The sequence below is a fragment of the Capra hircus genome, chromosome 9 (genome assembly GCF_001704415.2).
Source record: "Capra hircus breed San Clemente chromosome 9, ASM170441v1, whole genome shotgun sequence".
In the NCBI taxonomy this organism is placed as follows: Eukaryota; Metazoa; Chordata; class Mammalia; order Artiodactyla; family Bovidae; genus Capra; species Capra hircus.
Window position 1 is genome coordinate 36,343,397 of NC_030816.1, and position 27,337 is coordinate 36,370,733.

At 38.9% G+C, this 27,337-nt stretch overlaps 1 protein-coding gene across 1 annotated transcript in view; it reads left to right on the plus strand.

Moving 5' to 3' along the window:
• The window catches only part of ASCC3 (activating signal cointegrator 1 complex subunit 3), a 345,247-nt gene continuing 319,163 nt past the window's right edge, over window positions 1,254-27,337 (plus strand). The window contains exons 1-3 of the mRNA XM_018053127.1: window positions 1,254-1,546; window positions 23,582-23,712; window positions 25,224-25,374. Of these exons, the coding sequence (XP_017908616.1) occupies window positions 23,623-23,712; window positions 25,224-25,374 (241 nt within the window). The 5' untranslated portion in view covers window positions 1,254-1,546; window positions 23,582-23,622. The remainder of the gene's footprint in view (window positions 1,547-23,581; window positions 23,713-25,223; window positions 25,375-27,337) is intronic.

Consider the following 27,337-nt stretch of genomic DNA (forward strand, 5'->3'; position numbering starts at 1 on the left):
GTGCTGCGGTTCATGCGGACGTTAAAGAGTCAGACACGACTAAGCTACTGAACTGAACTGAACTGAACTGAACTGTACACACATACTTGAAGTTAGTTTTTCTTAAGCTCTTCCTGATTTGCAACCGAGCCAGGTAATCTCCAGGCGTTTTGTTTTTGGTGGGTTCGTCAGACAAAAGGACCAACTAGAAGACATACCTTTGAGGAAACTAAATTGAGAAGCAGAAAGCTTAAGGAAGGAGGAACTTGAGAGCAAGGAATCATGCATAAAGTGACCAGTGGCCAGGGTTTCTGGCTGGCGATGACAATGGCAATTAACTTGGTTCTTCGCTCATACTCAGGGCTCCTCTCTCATTTATTTGTAATAAGCATTACTTCCTCCACGTCTTCGTCGGACACAACTGAGCGACTGAACTGAGCCTCCAGGTCTTGGCCTTAGAAACGGGCGAGGAGAAGATAAGGCCGATCCAACTATAATAACTGCAGAAAAAGACGCTCAGGCAATTTGGAGGTGGCAAGAGCGGCATGGTGTCGGTAACCTGCTGCTGCTGCTAAGTCGCTTCAGTCGTGTCCGACTCTGTGCGACCCCATAGACGGCAGCCCACCAGGCTACCCCGTCCCTGGGATTCTCCAGGCAAGAACAATGGAGTGGGTGGCCATTTCCTTCTCCAATGCATGAAAGTGAAAGTGAAGTCGCTCAGTCGTGTCCGACTCTTAGCGACCCCATGGACTGCAGCCTACCATGCTCCTCCGTCCATGGGATTTTCCAGGCAAGAGTAGTGGAGTGGGGTGCCATTGAACTGCTGCTGCTACTGCTGCTGCTGCTAAGTCACTTCGGTCGTGTCTGACTCTGTGCGACCCCATAGACGGCAGCCCACCAGGCTCCCCCGTCCCTGGGATTCTCCAGGCAAGAACACTGGAGTGGGTTGCCATTTCCTTCTCCAATGCATGAAAGTGAAAAGCGAAAGTGAAGTCGCTGAGTCGTGTCCGACTCTTAGCGACCCCATGGACTGCAGCCCACCAGGCGCCTCTGCCCATGGGATTTTCCAGGCAAGAGTACTGGAGTGGGGCGCCATTGACTTCTCCTGCCATTGACCTACACACCCGGAATCCCAGGATCGCGCGCACGCGCGCCCGCCCAAGAGCCCGCCCCCGCAGCTGGCCGGGTCCCGATCCGAGCTCCGGCAGGAGGCGGGGCGGCGGCGCGGGCTCGCGGGCGGGGTGGAACCGATGGAGGCAACGTGCGACGTTGGCGCCGCTGCGGGCGGGTGACGTGTAGGCCCGCGCCTGCTCCGCCCCCTCCCTGCGTGCCCGGTCTGTGAGTCTGTCCCGCGGTCGAGCAGTCTTCGTGGACCCTGCCCCAGGACTGGGAGGGATCCGGCTAGGCCCGCGTGGAGTGCGGACGAGGACGCGGCGGGGAAGTTGTCCTCTGGCCTTCTCTGCCCTGCCCTCCGTCCCCCTCCCGGCGTGGGAAGTAAAGATCAAACCGAAAGGGAGGGAAGCAGGAGCTGGCGGAGTGATGGGAAGCGCTTGAAGCGGGGCCGAAGGTGAGGAGGGGGACTAGGGAGGAGAAGGGCCGCCTGCGGCCCGGTGAAGCCGGCGGGAGGCGGGGCCAGGGCGCCCCAGGTGCGCTTGTCTTTCGGTCCCGGAGGCGAGCCCGGACCTGTCATTCCTCTCTGGGCCTCAGACTTTTCCGTGGTCTACGATAGTCTCGTCCTGCTCATGAAATTTGTAGGGTGGGGGTGGGGATCAAAACATGTACACAGCCACATGTTGCCAAGGTGTTAAGGCCACAAGGTGATGACCATATGCGTGCTTTTTTCCCCTGTGCGTGAGTAGTTTGTTTTCATTAATTTTCTTTTTTTCTTTACAAAAATGTAATAACTTTTTCATTTTCTTCACGTGGACTTTGGAGAGAAATCAACTTCCCAGTATTTTTTACTTTCACACTGAACAGTAAATAAACTGGATAGGGAGTGGACCATGGTGAATTGTGGGTGAATTTAGCAATCGAGGAATCTAGAATGTTATTTTGAAGAAAGTTTGTTGTATGTGCGAGCATGCTGCGATGTCGTGGGTACGTGGGTAGTTTTTTTATTTTAAATAGGCTTCTTATCACACACTAACTTGTTCACTGATTGCAGTGTGCTCATGTATTTTGCTCTTTGGTTTAAAAGAAACGTCATTTTAGCGGTAGCTAAAAGTTTAATACGAATGGCATCACATGTGCAGTTCAACTAGTAATCATATTTTCTTTCTTTCACTAAGTAAAATTAGACTTTGAGTAGCTGTTGTCTCCATCACCACATTTCATGTTTCATAGACTGAAGTCATCTTTCCGACTTTTCCAAATGTTCTTAAAAAAAAAAATGTTCTTAAAAGTTGAGGATTCAGCTTTTGATTCCAGTCTGGATTGTGCTCCTGTTCATATATCTTTTATTTTTAATGGTGGTTATAATAATATTCTTGCATAAGAAAAATGCTCCTTAGAGATGCCAGTTAAGAGTAAGCTAAACAGTTTATTAGAGTGAACTGGGGCTTCCCTGGTGGCTCAGGCGGTAAAGCATCTGCCTGCAATGTGAGAGACTTGGGTTCGATCCCTGGGTTGGGAAGATCCCCTGGAGAATGAAATGGCAACCCACTCCAGTACTCTTGCCTGGAAAATTCCATGGATGGCTACAGTCCATGGGGTGGCAAAGAGTCGGACACAACTAAGCAACTTCACTTTTTTCTTTCTTTAATTTTTCATGGCTTATCATTGTGATCCCTGCTGTATAGTTTTAGTTTTCTTTTGTTCATCATTCACTTATTTATGTCTTTCTATGTGCCAGGCACTATGCTAGGCCTAGGCAGTCAAGAGAGACAGGATGTCTGTACTTAGGAAACTTTCTATAGTCCTTCCTCCTTCTAATAGAGAATCTTGATTAGGGTTCCTCCTCATGCCACGGATATCTAGTTGACAAAAGCAAGGCTTTTTGCAAGAAAAGGTTACTGTCAGTGTTTATGTATAAAGTGGCATTGAAAAGAGGAGCAGATCATTTTACTTGAACAGCATGACTTGTTTTGTTTTTGATCAAAAAGATAATATGCATGTTGTGTTTTGCTGGTTAAGAGGAGTAAGTTTTCTTTTGGACAAGTTGGCTTAATTATATAATTAAGAATTAGAAGTCAATTTCTACCTGAAAAATAATACATAAACCTTAAAAATGTTTTTAAAATAATTTTTCCAGTTTCTATGTTGGTCTGTTGGTCTATGTGTTAATAACTTGTAATTCGTTAGAGTAATTCATAGTAGTTTTATGCACAGAGCATTTTCATCAGAAATATGTATAATAATCCTTGTTGGCTGAAGTGAATTTATTGTCCAATAATACCTTACATGGGGAAGTAGTTAACAGGAGCCCTTTTAGTACAGAATAGTCTTGAGGTGTTGTTTTTGTTCAGTCACTAAGTTGTTTACCATTCTTTTGTGACCCCGTGGACTGCAGCATGTCAGACTTCCCTGTCTTGATGTAATGTGGCACAGTGTTCAACTTTGAACAGATGTCTACCCGAAACTGAAATTTTAGCAAACACATTTATGGAAAGGAAAAGTACTTAATTACCAAGGAGGAGAGAATAAAGTATTGGTGTTTGCTCAGTTGTGTTCTTTGTGACCCCCATGCAATGTTGTCTGCCAGGCTCCTGTGTCCATGGAATTTTCTAGGCAAGAATACTGGAGTAGGTTGCCATTTCTTTCACCAGGGGATCTTCCCTACCCAGGGATTGAACCCGTGTCTTCTGTATTGGCAGGCAGATTCTCTATCATTGAGCTACCTGGGAGTATCTGTTTAATAATTATCCAAAGGCAGACTTTATGTGTCTGTCTCCTACATTATACTCTAAAGTTACTTAAAATAGTTACTTGTTTCTTTTGCCTGGTGTAATATCTGGCACATGGTTGACAGACCCATGTAAATGTTCATTCATTCAATATGTACCGTCTCATTTGAGTATTTTGTGGTTAGATGAGCAAGTGAATATTTTTGAGTGAGTTTGTCTACTGTTTGTTCATTTTCCTGCTATGCTGGCTTATAATAATGTCTTATAGACATATTTATATTTCTGAAACTCTCTTTGTTTCAGAGCTAGTGCAGTTAAACTTGTTTGAGTATTCTGGTTTAATCAGATTGTTCGGCCTGAAAGGGGCATAAAAAAATAATTTTGTAACCCTCTCTATTTTATTGATCAGAAAATTGATACCTTGAGAAGTTAGCTGGTTTTCTGCCATCAAACAAGTTGGACTCTGAACTAATTTACCTCTATTTTTATTCTGTTTCTTCCCACTGCATTCTACCTCTAAGAAATTGTTATTTGAGTAGAATAACCCTGGGGGACCTTTGTAAATTAGATTCCCATTTTGTCTTCCTGGTGTTGGAGTCTGGGGTTAGTTTTCCGCCACTTCTGTGATTTCCTCTTCAAGGAGAATTCATAGGAATTGCATTTGTTATCTAAGGTTTGAACTGACATGGAAAATAAGGGTGGGAATTTGGAAAGATACATAATTTAAAAATGTAATATGTAAGAAATTTTCAGGTAATAAGATTCTTGGGATATGTTTTAATAAGATAATTGGGAACAACTATTTATATTTGAAGAAGAAAAAGTTCACAGCTACTTATTTAATGACTAAACCAAAGATTGTCAAACTACTAAATCATAATTTTGGGAAGTGGTGTCTGGAAATGTCTGTTTTCAAGTGAATTCCCAGTGATTACAGTGCAACCAGTTCATGTTGTTGAAGGACTTCATGTTAAAGCATGTGAATTCAAGAGCCTCTTAATTATAGGTAATATCTATTAAGCCAGAACTTCAAAAGAAGGAAGGTAATTTTTCTTAGGATTGTGGAGTAGTTAGAGAGGCAGTTGATAATGTTTTCCAGCATTTTCAAAGACTTGCTAGGTTAATTTCAAATGAAGTGAGTGACTACCAAGTTCCTCAGTTGTGTGTAGCTAAGAAACGTGGCATATGAATTTGATAAAAGGAAAACTACATTCCATTTCAAGGGAGGAAATTCTTGTTTACTGATGAGATAATTTGGGTTTGCCGAAAAATTCTTGAAAGTGCATAAAATGTTCAACAGGCTAATCAAATGTAACAATATAAAAATGGTAAATTCTACTCTTATTTATAAATACAAATAGATACAGCTTCATCTTGATTTAAGAGATTTAATTGTAAAATTCTACATAAATATAAGAAGAAATTAGTGTTAAGGGCAGGTCACAGTTTGCAAAAATGATTTCAGTGCACCTTTTCCTAGTGCACATGCCTTTTCTAAAATGTTCAGTTCAGTTCAGTCGCTCAGTCGTGTTCGACTCTTTGCAACCCCATGAACCGCAGCACGCCAGGCCTCCCTGTCCACCTGCCGTCTTACTTGGGTGTCTCTTACCTTGGATGTGTGATATCCCTTTGCAGCTGCTCCAATAAAGTGCAGTTGCTGCTCCTTACCTTGGACGTTGGGTAGCTCCTCTCTGCCACGGCCCCTGACCTCAGGCATGGGGTGGCTCCTGCTTTAAGTAGTACCTTTGTTACCAAGGGGGCCCATTAAACATTCTTTTTGAGCATTCTTTAAGGAGTGAAGGAAGCTTTGCAAAAATATTAGCAATGCTTTTACTCTGGGGACTGGAGTAGTAAAGGAATAACCTAACAATCATTTCTGGAAGACTTCTCAGTAATACTCAGAGTACACATCATTGAACAGATATTTATTGAGTTCCTTGGCATAGGCCACGAACTTTGCCAGGTACCAAAGAGAAGAAGATATACATCACTTATGCCCTCTTGGAGATTATAGTCAAGATGTTGGCTCTGTGGGACTATTCAATGTAATTCCTTAAGGCAAGGACAAATACTAATGCATGGCCACTGACTGCTCTCCTGGTCATCTGAAGTTAGAAAAGTAGAGGCCCTGTCGTTGATTAAAAAGGTGAAACAGCTGTTATCCTAAGTCATAGATTTTGGCAATCAGCTCAGAAAGAAAACTGAGTGGGTTTTAGAGAGGTTTTAGGTTGCTTGACTTAACACCAAGCTTTGAGAACTCTTCTCTTTGTATTTATTAGAAACAGAACACTGGAAGAACACAGCTGAAATTCTAAATCCAAGGACATTTTACTACATTTTTTGACAGCATTTGGCATAGTTGACTATATCGCTTGTTTAAAACTTATCCTTCACTTATCCTAACCCCAGTCTGGCCTTACTTGACCTTCTGCTGTTCAGAATCTCCTTTATAGACTTACCCCACCCCTACCCCCTATTTTTTCTGTAAAGACATGTGTATCTCCACCTCCTGCTGTCTTGTCTTCTTTAGTCTTTACGTAAATCCTTGGATGATTTTCATCTGTTCCCGTGGTATTCCTTATGATTCTCATGTTTGTATTCAGACCCCTCTCCTGAACCTCACACCTGAATATTCAGTCCCTGGTGGCCATTTCTACTTGAATGTCATATGGACATCTTAGACTCACCCTGTTTCAGATTGAACTCATGATATTCTGGTCTAGTTTTGTGAATTATGTCATCACCTGATTATCAGTGTGGAAGTCAACTGTGGTACTTGCCTCCTTCCCACCACAGATAAAAATAATCAGACTAAGCCAAATAGATTTGACTGGATTCCTCCGCTTTCCTCTAATTCACTACCATTCAGTTCAGTTCAGTTCAGTTCAGTCGCTCACTCGTGTCCAACTCTGTGACCCCATGAATTGCAGCACGCCAGGCCTCCCTGTCCATCACCATCTCCCGGAGTTCACTCAGACTCACATCCATCGAGTCGGTGATGCCATCCAGCTATCTCATCCTCTGTCGTCCCCTTCTCCTGCCCCCAATCCCTCCCAGCATCAGTCTTTTCCAGTGAGTCAACTCTTCGCATGAGGTTGCCAAAGTATTGGAGTTTCAGCTTTAGCATCATTCCTTCCAAAGAAATCCCAGGGCTGATCTCCTTCAGAATGGACTGGCTGGATCTCCTTGCAGTCCAAGGGACTCTCATGAGTCTTCTCCAACACCACAGTTCAGAAGCATCAATTCTTCGGTGCTCAGCTTTCTTCACAGTCCAACTCTCACATCCATACATGACCACAGGAAAAACCATAGCCTTGACTAAACGGACCTTTGTTGGCAAAGTAATATCTCTGCCTTTCAGTATGCTCACTACCATTACACTTCAGGAACTCTCATCTCCTCTTCTGGATTACTCTAACGACCTCATAGAGTCTTTCTGCTTCAGGTCTTGCCTTCCTGTGGTCCATTTTTTTCTCCACAGTCATACTGCGTGTGTGCGTGCTGTGGCTTCAGTCGTGTCCAACTCTGTGCTACCCTAAGTACCATGGCCTGCCAGGCTCCTCTGTCCATGGGATTCTCCAGGCAAGTAATCCTTGTTAAATACAGCTCAAGTCAGTAATTCTTTTGGAGATTTCCTTTACTATTTAAAGAGTTTCCAAACAACATGACTTACAAGGCCCTGATGACCTCGTTCCCACCTGTCTCTCCAGCCCCATCTCCTGCCACATTACATATTCCTTGACCACCATCCTTCAGTCATCTTTAGTTCTTTGAATGTGGAATGTTCTCATCACTCATCAGGAGTATGTGCACCTGACTGACTCCTCATCCCTGTTGTCTCAAGTAAGGAAAGGTACTTTTTCTTCCCAGTTTCCTTTTCCGCTAGGCTGGATACACCTGCTTTGTGTCCTGAGAACACTCATTACTGCCCTCTTTGAGAGCCAGCAGTCTTATTCTGTATTGAGATAGCTTATCTAATTGGGTTGTCTTGTGCACCAGATTGTGAGATTACCCTCTTGAAGTTTACTTGTTCACCCTTGGGCACCTGGTGCTTCTCAGGTCATTGCAGCTGCCCTCATAGATGGTCAGTTAAGGTGTGTCACCACTACAGACTTGTCTCATCTTTTACTTTGTGTTCATTCTTCTCATTTAAACTTTTAAATAGTTGATACCTATTTAAAAAATCTGGAGATCTCTTATTAACTCTCACTCTTAAGAAGATACAGTATTTACCAGAAGAGTTAGGGAAGACAGATATTTGAATATTCAGAGTAGTGTTTCCAAATACAGGATGCAGAGTTAAATTTGGATTTCAGGTAAGCAACAGCTTTTTTTTTTTTTTTTTAGTATAACTATATCCCGTTTAAGTATGTCTCAAATATTGCATAGGACATATTATACTAAAAGAATGATTTGTTAAACAACCTGAAATTCAAATTTAACCCTGCATTTTATATTTTTATCTGGCAACTGTAACTTACAGAAAAATTTGTGTGATTCTTAGTCTGAGAGGATAGACACAAAGGTAGATTGGGTCTCTTGAAAATGTAATCCTGATCTTAATCATGCATTAACTCCAGTGATCAAGTAGAGAGAGGTGTCTCAAGAAACTGATGCTGTGCCTGAGTATTTTTAAAAAATATAAGTTGAACAATGCAGAAAGAGTACACAAACTAAGAATGAATTAAAGAAAAGTGAATTTGTAGAATCTGTGATGTGTATCCTTGAAGAAACACTGAGGATGGTGAAAACAGTTTTTAAGCTACATTTAGCAGTGTATTTCTTGGGGCAATTACTAGGATGTTAAAAGAGAAAATAGATTTAATTAACTGCTAAATCCTCTTCCCTCTTTTATGCCAAGGAGAATGGAGAATGGACTCTGGATTAAAAACGGCAGAATTAAGTTGGCTAAATGGAATTGAAGTACATTATGGGTGGCAATATTAAAAGAGTGCCCAGGTGTTCAATGTTAAGTCTCATAGGCCAGAGCATTTTCAGTAATGCTTTCAGAACCTGCGATTTGCTAGACATTCAGTTTGATGCTTTCACAACTCTTCTGTTTCTTGTTAGGCTTCTGTGTCTATTTAAAACTTAATTAGGGAAGGAGTTTCAAGTGGGACATACGTATACCTATGGTTGATTCATATGGATGTATGGCAGAAACCAACACAGTATTGTAAAACAGTTATCCTTCAGTTAAAAATGAATAAGGAAACTTAGTTAAAACTTTAATTTTGATATATTTCCAGAACATGGAAAATGTTCAGAAAATAATGTAACACACTTTGCCATGCAGATTTAACAAGAAGTAATTTTTGCCTTAGTTGGTACAGTTCTTCTCTTGAAAAGTGTTGCTAATTTTTTTTTTTTTCTCTTTTGTCAGTTCTCTGCTGCCTCTCAATCCATTGCCTTGAAGCTGGTATATAAAGTTCTCATGCATGTTTCTACATACTTCTGTGTGACAGGATATAAGCCAAGGCTTAATGAGGGGTATTGGTGGAAAGAAGTGGTACTGATTACCTTGGTGAAGAGAACATTTACAATAAGATGACAGGTTTATATCTAGAAGTCACTTATGTGGAACGACTACTTAACTTTGAAAACTCATTGACATTAGACACTACAGATAATTTTATTAAAAGTACTGTTAAGATCAGGAATCAACATCTAGTACTTAGTGACCCAGATACTTTGTTATTTATACTTAGGTGGAGATTTTTATAAATCACTGAAAAATAACAATGTTCAACCTATACAGATGTCACTCAGACTCACGTCCATCCAGTCAGTGATGCCATCCAGCCATCTCATCCTCTATTGTCCCCTTCTCCTCCTGCAGTCCAAGGGACTCTCAAGAGTCTTTTCCAACACCACACTTGAAAAACATCAATTCTTCAGCACTCAGCTTTCTTCACAGTCCAACTCTCACATCTATACATGACGGCTGGAAAAATCATAGCCTTGACTAGATGGACCTTTGTTGACAAAGTAATGTCTCTGCTTTTCAATGTGCTCTCTAGGTTGGTCATAACTTTTCTTCCAAGGAGTAAGCGTCTTTTAATTTCATGGCTGCAGTCACCATCTGCAGTGATTTTGGAGCCCCCCAGAATAAAGTCTGACACTGTTTCCACTGTTTCCCCATCTATTTCCCATGAAGTGATGGGACCAGATGCCATGATCTTGTTTTCTGAATGTTGAGCTTTAAGCCAACTTTTGTACTCTCCTCTTTCACTTTCATTAAGAGGCTTTTTAGTTCCTCTTCACTTTCTGCCATAAGGGTAGTGTCATCTGCATATCTGAGGTGATTGATATTTCTCCCGGCAATCTTGATTGCAGCTTGTGTTCCCTCCAGTCCAGCGTTTCTCATGATGTACCCCGCATAGAAGTTAAATAAACAGGGTGACAATATACAGCCTTGACGTACTCCTTTTCCTATTTGGAACCAGTCTGTTGTTCCATGTCCAGTTCTAACTGTTGCTTCCTGAGCTGCATATAGGTTTCTCAAGAGGCAGGTCAGGTCGTCTGGTATTCCCATCTCTCTCAGAATTTTCCACAGTTTATTGTGATCCACATAGTCAAAGGCTTTGGCATAGTCAATAAAGCAGAAATAGATCTTTTTCTGGAACTCTTTTGCTTTTTTGATGATCCAGCGCATGTTGGCAATTTGATCTCTGGTTCCTCTGCCTTTTCTAAAACTAGCTTGAACATCTGGAAGTTCACAGTTCACGTATTGCTGAAGCCTGGCTTGGAGAATTTTGAGCATTACTACCGTGTGAGATGAGTGCAATTGTGAGGTAGTTTGAGTATTCTTTTGCATTGCCTTTCTTTGGGATTGGAATGAAAACTGACCTTTTCCAGTCCTGTGACTTTTCCAGATTTGCTGGCATATTGAGTGCAGCACTTTCACAGCATCATCTTTCAGGATTTGAAATAGCTCCACTGGAATTCCATCACCTCCACTAGCTATGTTTGTAGTGATGCTTTCTAAGGCCCACTTGACTTCACATTCCAGGATGTCTGGCTCTAGGTGAGTGATCACACCATCATGATTATCTTGGTTGTGAAGATCTTTCTTGTACAGTTCTTCTGTGTATTCTTGCCACCTCTTCTTAGTATCTTCTGCTTGTTAGGTCCATACCATTTCTGTCCTTTATTGAGCCCATCTTTGCATGAAATGTTCCCTTGGGATCTCTAATTTTCTTGAAGAGATGTCTAGTCTTTCTCATTCTGTTGTTTTCCTCTATTCCTTTGCATTGATCGCTGAGGAAGGCTTTCTGATCTCCTTGCTGTTCTTTGGAACTCTGTATTCAGATGCTTGTATCTTTCCTTTTCTCCTTTGCTTTTCACTTCTCTTCTTTTCACAGCTATTTGTAAGGCCTCCCCAGACAGCCATTTTGCTTTTTTGCATTTCTTTTCCATGGGGATGGTCTTGATCCCTGTCTCCTGTACAATGTCACGAACCTTATTCCATAGTTGATCAGGCACTCTATCTATCAGATCTAGTCCCTTAAATCTATTTGTCACTTCCACTGTATAATCGTAAGGGATTTGATTTAGGTCATACCTGAATGGTCTAGTGGGTTTCCCTACTTTCTTCAATTTGAGTCTGAATTTGGTAATAAGGAGTTCATGATCTGAGCCACAGTCAGCTCCTGGTCTTGTTTTTGTTGACTGTATAGAGCTTCTCCATCTTTGGCTGCAAAGAATATAATCAGTCTGTTGATCATCTAGTGATGTCCATGTGTAGAGTCTTCTCTTGTGTTGTTGGAAGAGGGTGTTTGCTATGACCAGTGTGTTCACTTGGCAAAACTCTATTAGCCTTTGCCCTGCTTCATTCCGTATTCTAAGGCCAAATTTGCCTGTTACTCCAGGTGTTTCTTAACTTCCTACTTTTGCATTCCAGTCCCCTATAATGCAAAGGACATCTTTTTGGGGTGTTAGTTCTAAAAGGTTTTGTGGTTCTTCATAGAACCGTTCAACTTCAGCTTCTTCAGCATTACTGGTTGGGGCATAGACTTGGATTACTGTGATATTGAATATCGAATGGAAGCAATCTTTAAGATTTCCTTTAGTAATTATGTTCTAAAAAAGGTTGGAGATGTCATTGTCAAAACTTACGTTTTTCTCTGAAATGTATATATAATTTGTTGCTAAGAAAAATGGCCTAGCAAGTTAGAATATAAGAAAGAAGGAGAAATACGGGTCTGACCCTTTCAGACATCTTTCAGTTTAGGAAGCTGTGAGTAACAGAGTATGGAGTGGCAGTTCAGCTCAGAACAGGGCACACAGAAAGTATGCTTATTAACTGTATTTGTCAGGGTGCATTTCTGACTAATACAGAGTGAAAGAGAATACCCTCTTTTAGTAATTAAGTTTTTAATTCAATAAGGTTGAAACAAGCAGTTCAGACCAGAATGTTAAATAACGGTCCTGGCGATACATTCTTTCAGAAAGACTTAAGTAAAGCATGGGTTACATTAAATAACATGTAACTACAATAAAATTCTTATTATGTATTCTAATTTGTAATACCCAATGAGTTAGTAATTTCCTTTTCTGTTTTTATATTTCTTGTTTACAACATAAATTCACCTCAGTCCTGTTGTCAATGCCTACTGTTTCTCTACTTCAGAGAGAGGAGTAGAGATTTCATCTGCTATTTCGAAGTATTTGCCAACTTCTTTTACATAGTGTCGAGTTAGGGCTATTCAACAATTTCCTCTGCACAAAACAATGAATAAAGATCAATGCCATTATACTCTTTGATAATTTTTTTTTTTAGGATTTGGAGTGTATAATCCTAGTTATTTGCATGTAAAAACTATCAGATTTCTAAAAGATCACTGGAGCTCATATTTGGGAATGTAGTGGTGTTCCATATAACTGTGGTACAGAGGAACAAGTATACAAGGTCAGGAAAATGCTTTCTTTAAACAGCTAAAGCTAACTCCAGAGCATCACTTGAATTTTGGGTTTGGTGTATGAGGGTACTTTATGAGAGCTTTCAGTTAAATTAATCTTCTCAGGGCTCATTAGGGGACAGGAACAGAGTACCTGAGTCTATCTTTCCAGAGGCCCATAGATTGGAGTGGAGTGAGAATTTTGCCTTTTTCAGCTAATTTGGGCCACAACCTTTTCCACTGGAATGAAAGGAAAATATGTATTGCCTTGTATGTAGTGGGTCTGCTCCACGCATTCTCTGGAATATGTGTGCTGGTTTGTTCCTTGTAGGGTGTTCTTTCTGACTATTCTTCTCATCTGTGCTGATATGTTATTCTTGCCATTTATCGTCCCAGGAATATTGAAAAGAGAGGCTTTTCTTATCCTTTTTTAAAAGTAAAATTAATACAACCTTGGAGGTCTTCTGTAGACTCTTAGGTTAATAGTTATGAGTCTGTCTAGGTTTTCTCCCCTATCTGTGGTTGGTAAACCTGGAGTTACTGTAAGTACGTAGTTGGAGGGAAAAGTTAGAGAACAAGAATCTTATATATATAAATTTTATTTTTAACAAGCCATTATAGATTTTGATTCATATGAACGGTGTATGTGTTGTTGTTGTTCATTGTTCAGTCGCTAAGTTGTGTCCGACTCTTTGTTACCCCGTGAACTGTAGGACATCAGGCTTCCCTGTTCTTCACTATCTCCCAGAGTTTGCTCAGACTCATGTCCATTCAGTCAGTGATGCTATCCAACCATCTCATCCTCCGTTGCCCCCTTTTCTTCCTGTCCTTAATCTTTCCTAGCATCAGGGTCTTTTCTGGTGAATTGACTCTTTGCATCAGATGGCCAGAGTATTTGAGCTTCAGCATCAGTCGTTCCAATGAATATTCAGAGTTGATTTCCTATAAGACTGACTGGTTTGATCTCTTTGCTATTGAAGGGAATCTCAAGAGTCTTCTCCAACACCGCACTTCAAAAGCATCAACTCTTCGGTGCTTACCTTTCTTTATGGTCCAACTCTCACATCCATACCTGACTACTGGAAAAACCATGGCTTTGTCTGTATGGACCTTTTTTGGCAAAGTAATGTCTCTGCTTTTTAATACGCTAAGTTTGTCATAGGATTTCTTCCAAGGAGCAAGCATCTTTTAATTTCGTGGCTGCAGTCACCATCTGCAGTGATTTTGGAGTCCAGGAAAATAAAGTCTATCACTGTTTCCACATTTCCCCCATCTATTTGACATGACGTGATGGGACCAGATGCCATGATCTTAGTTTTTTGAATGTTGAGTTTTTAGCCAGCTTTTTCGCTCTCCTCTTTGACGTGCATTAAGAAGCTCTTTAGTTCCTCTTCACTTTCTGCCATTACAGTGGTATCATTTGCATATCTGAGGTTGTTCATATTCTGGCAATCTTGATTCCAGCTTGTGCTTCTTCCAGTCCAGCGTTTCTCATGATGTTCTCTGCATATAAGTTAAATAAGCAGGGTAACAATATACAGCCTTGACGTACTCCTTTCCCAATTTGGAACCAGTCTGTTATCCCATGTCCAGTTCTAACTGTTGCTTATTGACCTTCATACAGATATCTTAATGAGGCAGGTAAAGTGGTCTGGTATTCCCATCTCTTTCAGAATTTCCCAGTTTGTTGTGATTCACATAGTCAAAGGCTTTAGCGTAGTCAGTGAAGCACATTTTGTTTTTTAAATTCCTTTGCTTTTTCTGTGATCCAGTGGATGTTGGCAATTTGATCTCTGGTTCCTCTGCCTTTTCTAAATCCGGCTTGTACATCTGGAATTTCTCTGTTCACATGCTGTTGAAGTCTTGCTTGAAGGATTTTGAGGATTACATTGCTAGCATGTGAAATGAATGCAATTGTATGGTAGTTTAAACATTCTCTGGCATTGCCTTTCTTCGGGATTGGAATGAAAAGTGACCTTTTCCACTGCTGAGTTTTCCAAACTTGTTGGCATATTGAGTGCAGCACTAATAGCATCAACTTTTAGATTTTGATTCATAAAAAGAAATGTATATGTATGTACTTATTTATCTTTGCTGTGCTTTCTCAGTTCTCCATGTTCCAGGTGTGTTTCCTAATTTGATTGGAAACTATTCAGGAGTCAATGAGTTAAGATCTAAAGTTAACTTATTTGGTGAAGGTTATGAATAGTTACAAATTTCCCTTGAAAGTCCTTTAGAAAGACATCAGGTTGTCAAAACCTACTGTCTCTCAATATGTCATATACAGCCACATTTTTCCTCCAAACTTGGGACATATCGTAGTTTCTGAGGATGAACAAGATGAAAAAGTTGGCTTGTGTTTAATGGCCATGTTGTATATTTTTTTAAAAAGGGAACTTGGGTTTAAACCTTGGAGTCCTGCAGTACAGCAGGATTCTCAGTTGGATATGCATGTAGTTATTGAAACAGACTTAAGGGAGCATCATATTCTTGTTGCTCACCCCCGTTCACTCAAGAGCATGTATTGAGTATGTGAAATAGTGGACAGAATCTCTAGCATTATTGTTTGTGTCTGTCTATACCTTGTATTTGGTCTCCGTTGTTTGATTCAAATAGATATACCTAAGATGTGACTTCACATTAACCTATTGGTGACATAAGGTACAAGACAAGTAAGGAATACAAGTTCAGTACAAGTAACTAAAATTTTTCTTTAGGATTTACCATGAGAAAAAATCACCCTCTTTTGAAATGGTATAATAGAGGATTTTATATATATGTGTGTGTGAATATATATATATATAAAATATCTATTAAGGCTTATTTTTCTGAATTCTGATTTTAACTGTTAATATATCTATATTACAACTTGATTTTTTTAAACAGGTGAATTAAAATATAAATATTTCAGTTTATTTTTTCTAAAAGGTATTGTATGTGGGCATATAATTCTGTTTTAGCTATTGAAATCTTAAATTCTAATTTTTGCTCCATTCACAGCCTCATCCATCTTTTCAGTGTTTTTATCCTTTACCTACATTATATCTCTTTTACTTTTTTTTTCCCCTCCTAATAATTACCTGGTATTCATGATCACCAACAAGCAATTGCTTGACTTTATACTTATTAGGAAATATAGTTTGTTCCTTCTTGAGCTTTTGTTATTTATTTGTAATTAAAAATATTGTAACTGTATTTTCCTAAAGTTGCTATCAAGCAGTTGGACCCTTTTTAGAGTTGAGAAACATGGGTTTGGAATGTGAAAAATAAATCTTATAATTTTTAATATGCTACTTCAGAATAATGTGTACTAGAATTCTAGCTTACCAATTATTGATTAATATTATTTCACAAAGGAAAATACATTCCTGTCAGATATTTTTCTTCCCTATTTGAATGTTAAAAAGGGCGGTTAACTTCAGAACAGTTTCTGTTTATCTGTTTCTGTGTATCTGTCAATATATCTAATTGACAGTCTAAAGGCTCATTCAGATAACCATAGAGGGGTGCTTCAGGGAATAGGGAAAAGTACCCATTTTCCTCCTTTCCATTTATGTTTCACCTACTGAAATGTGCTTTCTTCCACCATTTTTTTTGAAAACGTGTGTACTAAAGTCATCTAAGACTTCGGTGGCTGAGAGCACTGGACTACGTAGCATAACATTTGAAACCTTCTCTTGTGATACCACTTTTTCATATGACAGCTCTTTGTTGATCCTTGGCCCTCTACTGTCTGCTCTCAAGAGGTTTTTTCGGGATACATGGATGGGTTCATGGCTTTCATGCATCCTCTGAGATGAATTACAAAATGTTTATATGTGTGTATGTCTGTTTTCTTAGGGAGAGAGTCTGCAGGTCTATATAAATAATTTGACATAAAGGAGTATGTTCAACCATGCTTTTAACTACATTGAAGGGATAACACTAAATTCTGTCCTTCTAGCTGCAGACCTCTGATAGGAAACCCTAAACCATATATCCCACTTGATGGCCCATGATCAAAATTTTCCAAAGCAGAACTAATCATTTTTCCTCCTCCAGTATGCTTTCTCTGCATACATCCTCTGCAGTTCTGCCTTTCCTGAGCTAGAGAGGTGGGTGTCCTGCCTCTTCGACCTTTATCTTCACATCCTGTCCGTGAATTTATTCTGTCTCCCAAATAGAAACATTTTTCAAATCCATCCTTTTCTGTCCTTTCTTGCTTCAGTTGTATCCTCTGTCTTTCACCTAGTTTATTGAAATAAATTTCCAAATAATTTGCTTGTCTCCAATTTGATCTCACCTTTAATCTGTTCACTACACTTATAGCTGAGTCATTTTTCTACAATATGTTGCATTTTTTAGTAGGATAAAAAGTGCTTAAATTGAGCCATGTTGTTGGGTCTCTGTTTACATCTTTAATTTCATGAGTCTCCAAATGCACTATTTTATAGGGTTTTTTAAGCAATAATCTGTTGGTTTAGTTTTCCTCTTTAAATTTACCTTGGAATAACCTTTTTTCCCCGATCAGACCAACTCACTCAAGTCCTTTAAATTTCAGTTTCCTTCCTTCTTACCTACTTTCGTTTCCACCCTCTTAGGTGTTTCTCCCTTGTCTTCCTGCAGTTATAGCTGCATAATTATTGCGGCTGTTTTTCTTTCTTTTCAGCTGTATTGTATACTTGTTATCTAGGGCAAGAGGCAGTCATACCAGAACTGTTTTTTCTTTTTTCCCCTTTTTTTAATCTCTAGATCCTTGCAGTGTATCTAATACATTGTGGGTGATCTGTAGATATTTGCTGATTAAATGAATAACCATAAGATTTAACATTTATTTTCTCCATTTGACCTTTATGCATTTCCAGTACCCTTAAATGTTCGGTGATTTTTTACTGGTATAGGATACAATGGGTTTTGAAGAACAGAGTTGTGTAAGCCTTATTTATACCCAGTGCTTAACATAGTTCCTGCTAGATAGGAGATACTAAAATATTTGTGAATAAATGATTTATAGGTAACTATGGCACCCTACTCCAGTACTCTTGCCTGGAAAATCCCATGGACAGAGGAGCCTGGTAGGCTGCAGTCCATGGGGTTGCTAAGAGTCGATACGACTGAGCGACTTCACTTTGACTTTTCACTTCCATGCATTGGAGAAGGAAATGGCAACTCACTCCAGTGTTCGTGCCTGGAGAATCCCAGGGACGGGGGAGCCTGGTGGGCTGCCGTCTCTGGGGTCGCACAAAGTTGGACACGACTGAAGTGACTTAGCAGCAGCAGCATGAAGAAGTGAACTATTATATTTTACAGTCTTAGTCATTTAACTTGAGGAATAGAATAGATAAAACCAAATAAACAAAAATCAAGGAATGTGCTTTATTTCATTTTTTGAGAAGTATAATTCATACTGATTATTTTGATGATCCCTCGGGGAGCTTTAAAGTTTCCTGTTAGTGTAGAGTCTACCAGTGTGACCTCATTACCAGGCCCTACTATTAGATCTCTTCTTAGAGTTTGGGTTTGAGCAGTTTGTTGTTTTGTTAGGATTTGTTGGATTGGTAAATTAGAATAAAAATCAATGAAGTCTTACTCCTTGTTTTTTAAAGAGAGGGACAAGACATTCAGATTACTGTGAGATAGGTCAAAATAATGAAAGTAGTAATACCAAACTCTGTTAATTCTTACGACCTTGCCTGAGGTAGAATATCCCATGTATCACATGTCTCTTGTTCTGATATTATATTTTGAAAGCACCAGGGATGGGGGAGCCTGGTGGGCTGCCGTTTATGGGGTCGCACAGAGTCAGACACGACTGAAGTGACTTAGCAGCAGCAACATGTATGGTTAAAAGGTAGGTTCTGAGGCAGAATACTGTTCAGTTTAGTGTCAAGACCTTTCTTTAAAGACTTCTGACTTGTCAGTCATGAATAGAGTTCTTATCTTTGAATAGAATTCTCTCAATCTAGGTAGAGAATTTAAACTCCAGTGCCCTAAGGCATACATTTTATGCTTTACTACTCAATGGATGATATTAACTATGTTCCATCTGTAAGAGAATTGAGAAAAAAGTCACTCATTTCACTTTCAGTAAGACTTCTCTCACAGATCCTCGTTGAGAAGGACTGCTGGGAAACAGATTGTGCACCTAACTTAAGCTGCTGTGTTCTTAATATAGGTGGAAACTTCGTGGTTACTGTTGGTTTGAGACAGGACTGAGATGGTGACTTCAGAATAAAAGATAACACCTCTGAAACAGTGGTTCTGCAAGTGTGGTACTAGACTTGCTGCACCACTGGAGAACTTGCTGGGAAGATAAGATCCTTGTGTCCCATCTCAATGCCATCTGGTCTACTGAATAGAAGATTGGGGGTGAAAAGTAGAGAGGTGAAGCTCAGCAGTTTGAGAAGCCCTCCGTGTGATTGTAGTATACACTAAAGTCTTACAACTTCAATGCTGTGTCCACTGAATCTTGCTTTCATTTATTCTTCCAGATGCTCCAGAAAGTATGTTATGTCATGTTAGAAAAATCTCAGTGTGATTCTTTAAATTTCCCAGTGGGTAGCTGAAATTTAAAGTCAGCCAGTGAGGGAGTTTATTTGCACATTGGATCATTGTACTTTTCTGACTGAAATTCTTTATTGTGATGTGGAGAATCCAGCTGGTTTTTACCTCACCCGAATCATAGCCTTTACTTACAGATTTGCAGTGCAAACAACTGTGTTTTTTAATCTTTTGTGTTTCTGATTTCTAATCTAATTGTATTTTATTCAGAAAATGTGAACTATATCTGGAGTCAGCAGATTAATTTGGTTACCCTGAGCCCAAGAATGATTTTTCTAAAAAAAGAATATACAGCAGAGGCTCCCTGCCACACCTAAAACATTTGCTCTTTTTCTGCAAATTTTGTTGTCCGCCAGTCTGTACGATACTTAACTTTTTGATATTTGTTGAGATTTACTAGAGATGGGAATACCAGACCACCTGGCCTGCCTCTTGAGAAACCTATATGTAGGTCAGGAAGCAACAGTTAGAACTAGACATGGAACAACAGACTGGTTCCAAATAAGAAAAGGAGTACGTCAAGGCTGGATATTGTCACCCTGCTTATTTAACTTCTATGCGGAGTACATCATGAGAAATGCTGGACTGGAAGAAGCACAAGCTGGAATCAAGATTGCTGGGAGAAATATCAGTAACCTCAGTTATGCAGATAACACCACCCTTATGGCAGAAAGTGAAGAGAAACTAAAAAGCCTCTTGATGAAAGTGAAAGAGGAGCGTGGAAAAAGTTGGCTTAAAGCTCAGCATTCAGAAAATTAAGATCATGGCATCTGGTGCCATCACTTCATGGGAAATAGATGGGGAAACAGTGGAAACAGTGGCTGACTTTATTTTTTTGGCTCCAAAATCACTGCAGATGGTGATTGCAGCCGTGAAATTAAAAGACACTTACTTACTCCTTGGAAGGAAAGTTATGACCAAGCTAGATAGCATATTGATAAGCAGAGACATTACTTTGCCAACAAAGGTCCATCTAGTCAAGGCAATGGTTTTTCCAGCGGTCATGTATGGATGCGAGAGTTGGACTGTGAAGAAAGCTGCGTGCTGAAGAATTGATGCTTTTGAACTGTGGTGTTGAAGAAGACTCTTGAGAGTCCCTTGGACTGCAAGGAATTCCAACCAGTCCATTCTGAAGGAGATCAGCCCTGGGATTTTTTTGGAGGGAATGATGCTGAAGCTGAAACTCTAGTACTTTGGCCACCTCATGTGAAGAGTTGATTCACTGGAAAAGACCGTGATGCTGGGAGGGATTGGGGGCAGGAGGAGAAGGGGACGACCGAGGATGAGATGGCTGGATGGCATCACTGACTCGATGGATGTGAGTTTGAGTAAACTCTGGGAGTTGGTGATGGATAGGAAGGCCTGGCGTGCTGCGATCCATGGGGTTGCAAGGAGTTGGACACAACTGAGCTACTGAACTGAACTGATACATAGGCCATTTTAAACTGTGACAAATGTACTTGAAATGAATATATATTTTCATTTATTTTAGGTTAAATTTACTAATTTCACTGCTCAACTTCCATTTCTTTGTTGATGTTGATTTGACCTATCAATAAGTGATCAATTATTGAACTTTCACTTTGATGTTGGACTTGTTACTTTTTTCTGGAAGTCTGTTTTAATTAATGTTGAGGCATGTTGAGGTTTAATTAATTTTTATCGAGGCATGCAAATTCAAAATTTTTATACCTTAGTAATTATAACTTCTAATATTGTGTAGAGAGGGTTTTTTTTTTTTTCCCTATCCTTAATAATACCTTTTGTTTTAGAGTCTGTTTTATCTGATCTGATGCTATTGATATAGCCACTAGCTACTTTTGGTCATCATTTACAGGAGGATCTTATTCCATCTTTTAACTTTCAACCTTTCTCTGTCCTGGTTTAGGTATAGCTCTAGTGTTTACTTGATGGCTGTTTAGTAATTCAGGCTGTCAATCTTTTGGGTGTTAAGATTAATTTGTTTGCATTTATTGTGAGTATTGATATATTTGGGCTTCTTTCTCTTTGATCTACTTAATTTATACTTGGTCTAGTTGTAACAATATACTGGGTTATTCAGATCTCTCTCTCGTGCAGATCACCACTTTTGTTTTCACTGTATCTAATCTATTATTTAACTCATTATTGATTTTTTAATTTAAATATGTAGTTTTATTTCTAAAAGTTATATTTTCCAATTTGCCTAGTCATTTTACTGTTCTTCATTTTTTAAAAATTCTCTTATTTTGTTAAACATTTCATACAATTTTTTAATATCTGATTAATGTAGGAACTGGAGATTTTACTGAAAATCAAATTTTATAATAACTTCAAGGATGTATGCAGTCAAGAAGAGCAGAAACAGGGAGTGGTCTGAGGCATCCTATATGGTGTCCTCGTTGCTATTCCAGTCCCATTAATCGACAGATACTCTTTGGTTTAGAATAATTAGTGAGGTCTCTTAATTGAGGTGTATAGGTCTTTTCACACATTGAGAAGTGCTTGGGTTAGAAAACATCTCTATTTTTAGACTCTGGAGTGGAAATCCTAATAAGCTCTGCCCTATTAACATTTGGGGCTAGATACTTCTTTATTGTGAGGAGCCTGTCCTGTGCTTTATAGTGTGTTTAGCAGTGTCAATAGGCCCTACCCACCAGAAGACAGTTGTACCCACCCAACTCCCCAGTGACCCAAAGTGTCACCAGATACTGCCAAATGTCCCAAGTGGGGCAGAATTATTTCTGTTTGACAACTTTCATAGCTTGGGCTTCCCTGGTAGCACTAGTGGTAAAGAACCCACCTGCCAATGCAGGAGATACAAGACGCTGGTTCAGTCCCTGGGTTGGGAAGATCCCCTGAAGAAGGGCTTGGTAATCCACTCCAATATTCATGCCTGGGAAATCCCATGGACAGAGGGGCCATGGGGTTGCTGAGTCAGACACAACTGAGGACACACACACATAGCTTATGTGACATTCTCCAGGGAGCCTTGCCTTATAAATGTATATATTATAGTTTTATTATAGTAAGTATCTTAAACCAAGATAGCCCTCTAAGAGTAATCCAAAGGTGAGGACTCGCTTCATAATAAATAGTCTATCTGCCAGAAGACTAGTTGTTTAGTTGTTAGCATATAGATAAGGAGATTAGATCAGATCATCTGACTTTTCTTTGCCTGGGAGTTCTCCGCTTCTTCAGCTGCTCTGATTGTTTTCTGGTTCTTTAGTCTTCCTATTACCATGATTACTTTTTCTCAGTTTTTCGTCCTTCTATTATTAACCACATAATTGTTGTTGTTTAGTTGCTAAGTTATGTCTGACTCTTTGCGACCCCATGGACTATAGCCCACCAGGCCCCTCTGTCCATGGGATTTCCCAGGCAAGAATATTGGAATGAGTTGCCATTTCCTTCTCCAGGGGATCTTCCCAACCCGAGGATTGAACCCACATCTGCATTGGCAGATTCTTTACAACTGAGCCACCAGGGAGGTCCAACCAAGACATTATTGACTGCCAAACATATTGCTTTACTGTTGTGTTTGTTAGCGGAGATGAGTGAAATGAAGGCCTTTTTTTTTTTTTTTGTCACGAAGCTTTCTCTTTGTCGGGTGACACAATATATAAATAAGTGCTCAGTCGTGTCTGCCTCTTTGCGACCCCATGGACTGTAGCCTATCAGGCTCCTCAGTCCATGGAATTTTCCAGGCAAGAGTACTGGAGTGGGTTGCCATTTCCTTCTCCACAAATAAGTAAATAAGAGACTATCAAATATTAATTAGTGCCTGTAAAGAGAATAGGAGTTTTGTACTATGATAGACAGTAGCTGGGTAGCTGCCCTGTCTGTGATTGAGTGGTCTTTTAAGCCAAGAACTTTGTTTAAGGAGGCAATTGTATGAACATCAGAAGAGCACTCCCAAGTAATACAAATGCATGTAACTGGAAAAAGCCAGTGAGACAAAAAATAAGAGATTATGTGAGATGAAATCAATGAGCATAAAATGAAATTGGAGAAAAGATGGGCAAATGCTTCTATCTCTGTCATTGTTACTGGTTGTCATACTTGGAAATCTGTACAATTCATTTGAAGGAATGTTATAGTAGTACCCACGAACAAGTGTTGTTGGTGTTTTTTTTGTCTGGTTCCCCCCCCCCACCTATAAGACAATGTGTTATAAAAGAACTACGTGGGTAGAAAATGTGTCAAGAGAACGTTTCAGCATTGGTAGCAATTGCTTAAATGTTGTCTTTTTTTAAAATTTTAAATACAGGCTAATTTGTTGAATGTGATTATCTCTCCCACCTTCTCTCTACAGTTAAATATCATCTTGTTTTGTTTCAGTTTCAAGTTTCTCGTTGTATGGATCACTGATTGAATAATAGATGGCTTTACCTCGACTCACAGGAGCCTTGCGCTCCTTTTCAAATGTCACCAAGCAAGATAATTATAATGAAGAAGTGGCTGACTTACAGGTACATTGTTTTAGATAAAATGATTATAAATATAAAATATGGGCAGATATTTGGCATTCCTTTTCTCAATTCTGTGTGCATTTTTAAAAATGGTAAATTTTACTTTCAGTTCCGTTCAGTCACTCAGTCCTTCTCCTCCTGCCTTCAATCTTTTCCGGTATCAAGGTCTTTTCCAATGAGTCAGTTCTTCGCATTAGGTTGCCAAAGTATTAGAGTTTCGGCTTTAACATCCGTCCTTCCAATGAACATTCAGGACTGATTTCCTTTAGGGTGGACTGGTTGGATCTCCTTGCAGTCCAAGGGACTCTCAAGAGTCTTCTCCAGCACCACAGTTCAAAAGCATCAATTCTTTGGTGCTCAGCTTTCTTCATTTTCCAAGTCTCACATCCATACATGACTATCAGGAAAACCATAGCTTTGTACACACCTTTGTTGGTAAAGTAATATCTTTGCTTTTTAATATGCTGTCTAGGTTTGTCATAGCTTTTCTTCCAAGAAGCAAATGTCTTTTAAGTTCATGGCTGCAGTCACCATTTGCAGTGATTCTGGAGCCCAAGAAAACAATTGGTAACATTCATTTGGTAAATCCATGATTTTTTTCTTGGGTCCAAAATCATCAGTACAACCAAGGGGAAAATTAAAGAGCTGGACATGACTTAGCAGCTAAATGACAGGAATAACATCTGACTCACTGCTTTTCATTTGGTCAGAGGATGTCACGAAGTTTAATCCAGGGATCAAGTTCAGTGATATGAAGTTAAATATTTACAGCTTTCTGTGTCAGTTCTTGAGACTGGAAAGATTTATAGTCTCATGGAAAGAGTATGTACAGATAAGAATCTCCTGGATTCCTAACCTGTTGTAGGATCAACCTTAGGAAAGCAATACTGATTTGAATATATTGAACCCATCATTTGTTGCTGTCGTTCGGTCCCTAAGTCATGTCTGACTGTTTGTGATCCCCATGGACTTCAGCACGCAGGCTCCCCCCATCCTTCACCATCTCCTGGAGTTTGCTCATATTCATGTCAGTTGGGCAGTGATGCTTTCTAACTGTCTTATACTTTGCCACCTCCATCTCCATTTTCTTTAAATACCTTTCATCAAAAAGCATGACATAAAGCTCTTATATACAGTATGGTCTAAGCTATGTAGGAAACAAGCAGGAAAATGAAAAGAGGTTTGTGGTATGTTACCAATTGTTATCTGGATGTTGGACTTTTTGCTTTTTACTTTGCCATATGAAAATTATTTCATAATGAGTATTCATTGTGATTAAACTATAGAAAAAGAAGCTTTTAAAAACATATCTTTGAATAAATGAGGTCCTTTTAAATCACATTTAAATAAAGCTCCTTCTGGGAGCTGTAAATTTGGATGTGAGTAGATAACAATTTTGCATTCTTGTAGAAGGTGCCAAGTTGTATGATTAATGAAAAATATATGTGATAAATGATAGATTCAAGAAAACTTTTAACCAGTATGTTTCTGTATTATGCTGTCTGTTTCAGATGAAGCGGTCTAAACTTCATGCACAAATTGTAGGCTCGGACCTGACATGGATGAAGATTGTAAAATTTCTGAATGAAAAGCTGGAGAAGAGTGAAATGCAAAGAGTAAATGAAGACTTAAAAGCTATATTACAGGCTGCAAAACAAATAGGTATAGTCTTGTTTTTGTTTTTTTTTCAACCACTAAAGTTCAAAAAATAGATTCTTTTTAAACTATATACTAAAATTTCCAGAAAAGTAGTCATAATATAAGATAGCCTTATCTATCAAAGAGCTTAGGATTCAGGGATGCAGAAGTAAGCTAATTAGTATAATAAAATTAAATTTGAAGGATCTGTAGGAATCTATTTAGAGTTTTAAACCACTGTCTTTACTGAGATAAGGATAGGGTAAATTAATATTGTCCCACAGCTGAAAGGAAACTTAAAAGCCATGTAGCTTTTACTCAGGCTACTTTGCCAAGATGGAAGAGAGCAAAACAAAACAAATGACTCTTTGGTAAAGCATCTGAGTTTATTCATTGAAATTCATTGTTGCATTCCAGACTCTGATAACTAAAAAGCATACTTTGACACTAGCATACTTCTAACTTCAAATTCAGGTTTTTACATACAAAAGCTTGAGACTGATAACTGTGGCTCTGTGTGATCTGGCCTTCATCTTTCTCTCTGATCAGGAGTCATCCTTGCTTTTCCTAACTGCTTCACAGACATACAGTCTTTCTCACTTCCTCAAACCCACCGGGTTGGTGCCTGTTGGGAGTTCTTTGTATATGCTCTTCCCTGTGCTGAGAATGTTCTTCTGTCCTAGTCTTAGAGTGGGCAGATCCTTTCTTGTTACTTTTGAAGTTATTCCTTTAATGAGACTCTCATTGATCATCTAATCTCAGATGATTACCCATTCTTTATCTTGTAACCCTTGGTAACATTTTCTCCACAACATTTATTATTATCTGATATTTTGCTTATTTATTGCCTTTGTTTTGCTCAGAACAGGATCTTATTCTTCTTGTTCAACACACACCATCTCCGGTGCTTAGAATAGTGCTTGGTGTATTTTAGAGTCTTAATGAAAGTTCACTTGACAAATAAATGAAAATTTTTTTCAGGTGATTTCTTGGTAGAAGGAAAATTTAGATTCTTACTTCACCATATGCTGGTTGACAGTTTTCTTCCTTTCATCAATTTTGGAAGCTGTTTCTATTTTATCTCATATACATGAAGAATTTTCATTTATGATCATCAAATCTTTGAATTTATTATTCAGATATTTTGACTTTGATGTAGCATTCAATTATCATTGGTTTGCAATATAGTATGATGTTAAATTTAATGACCTCATAGTTTTATGTTGTGAAAATATAAAATGAATGTCATATATGTTTTTGCAGTGAGATAGTATTTTGAAATTCAAGGATTTTGATAAGACTTGAGTTTGCTTATTAAGTCTGGGAAAAATAGAGCACACTGATGTGATTTGTGATAGCATTTGACGTGCAGTCATACTTTATATTTTAAGAATATTGTGGCAGTTGGGTTCACTGGAAAATAATGGTGAAAATGCAAAGTCTCCAATCTAACTAAATGACCTTGAATAAGATCTTAACCCTTCTGAGCTTCACTGTCTTCATTTGTAAGGTGTTAGAATGATTTTGGGTTGGGGTGTCTGACTCAGATAGTTTTCAAAAACTGTAATGTCATTCATCTTCTTTAATTTATAAAAATACTTCAGAATACCTAGCAAAGGCAGAATAATATATTAAGCTAGTTCAGTACCGTGACTGAATTAATTCTTTATTAAATGATAAGAAAGTTACGATTTTAAAAAAGTTTTCTGTTATTACTTTCTGCAAATATCTCTGACAAGTCAAAAATTATTGTTTTAAAAGCCATTTAAAATATAATAACTTTAAATATATTTATATTATCTATTAAATATAATCCTAGGAGTTTTGCCTGTTAGCAAAACATCTGATTCAAACTCAGGGACTAATCTATTGACTGGTGTATTTAAAGAATTGAATATTTTGAGATGTAAAATCTCAAAAGTTTAATATTTTTGTGACAGATGAAATCTTGGGGTTGGATTTAGGTGGGTGCTCTTTTTAATGGTGT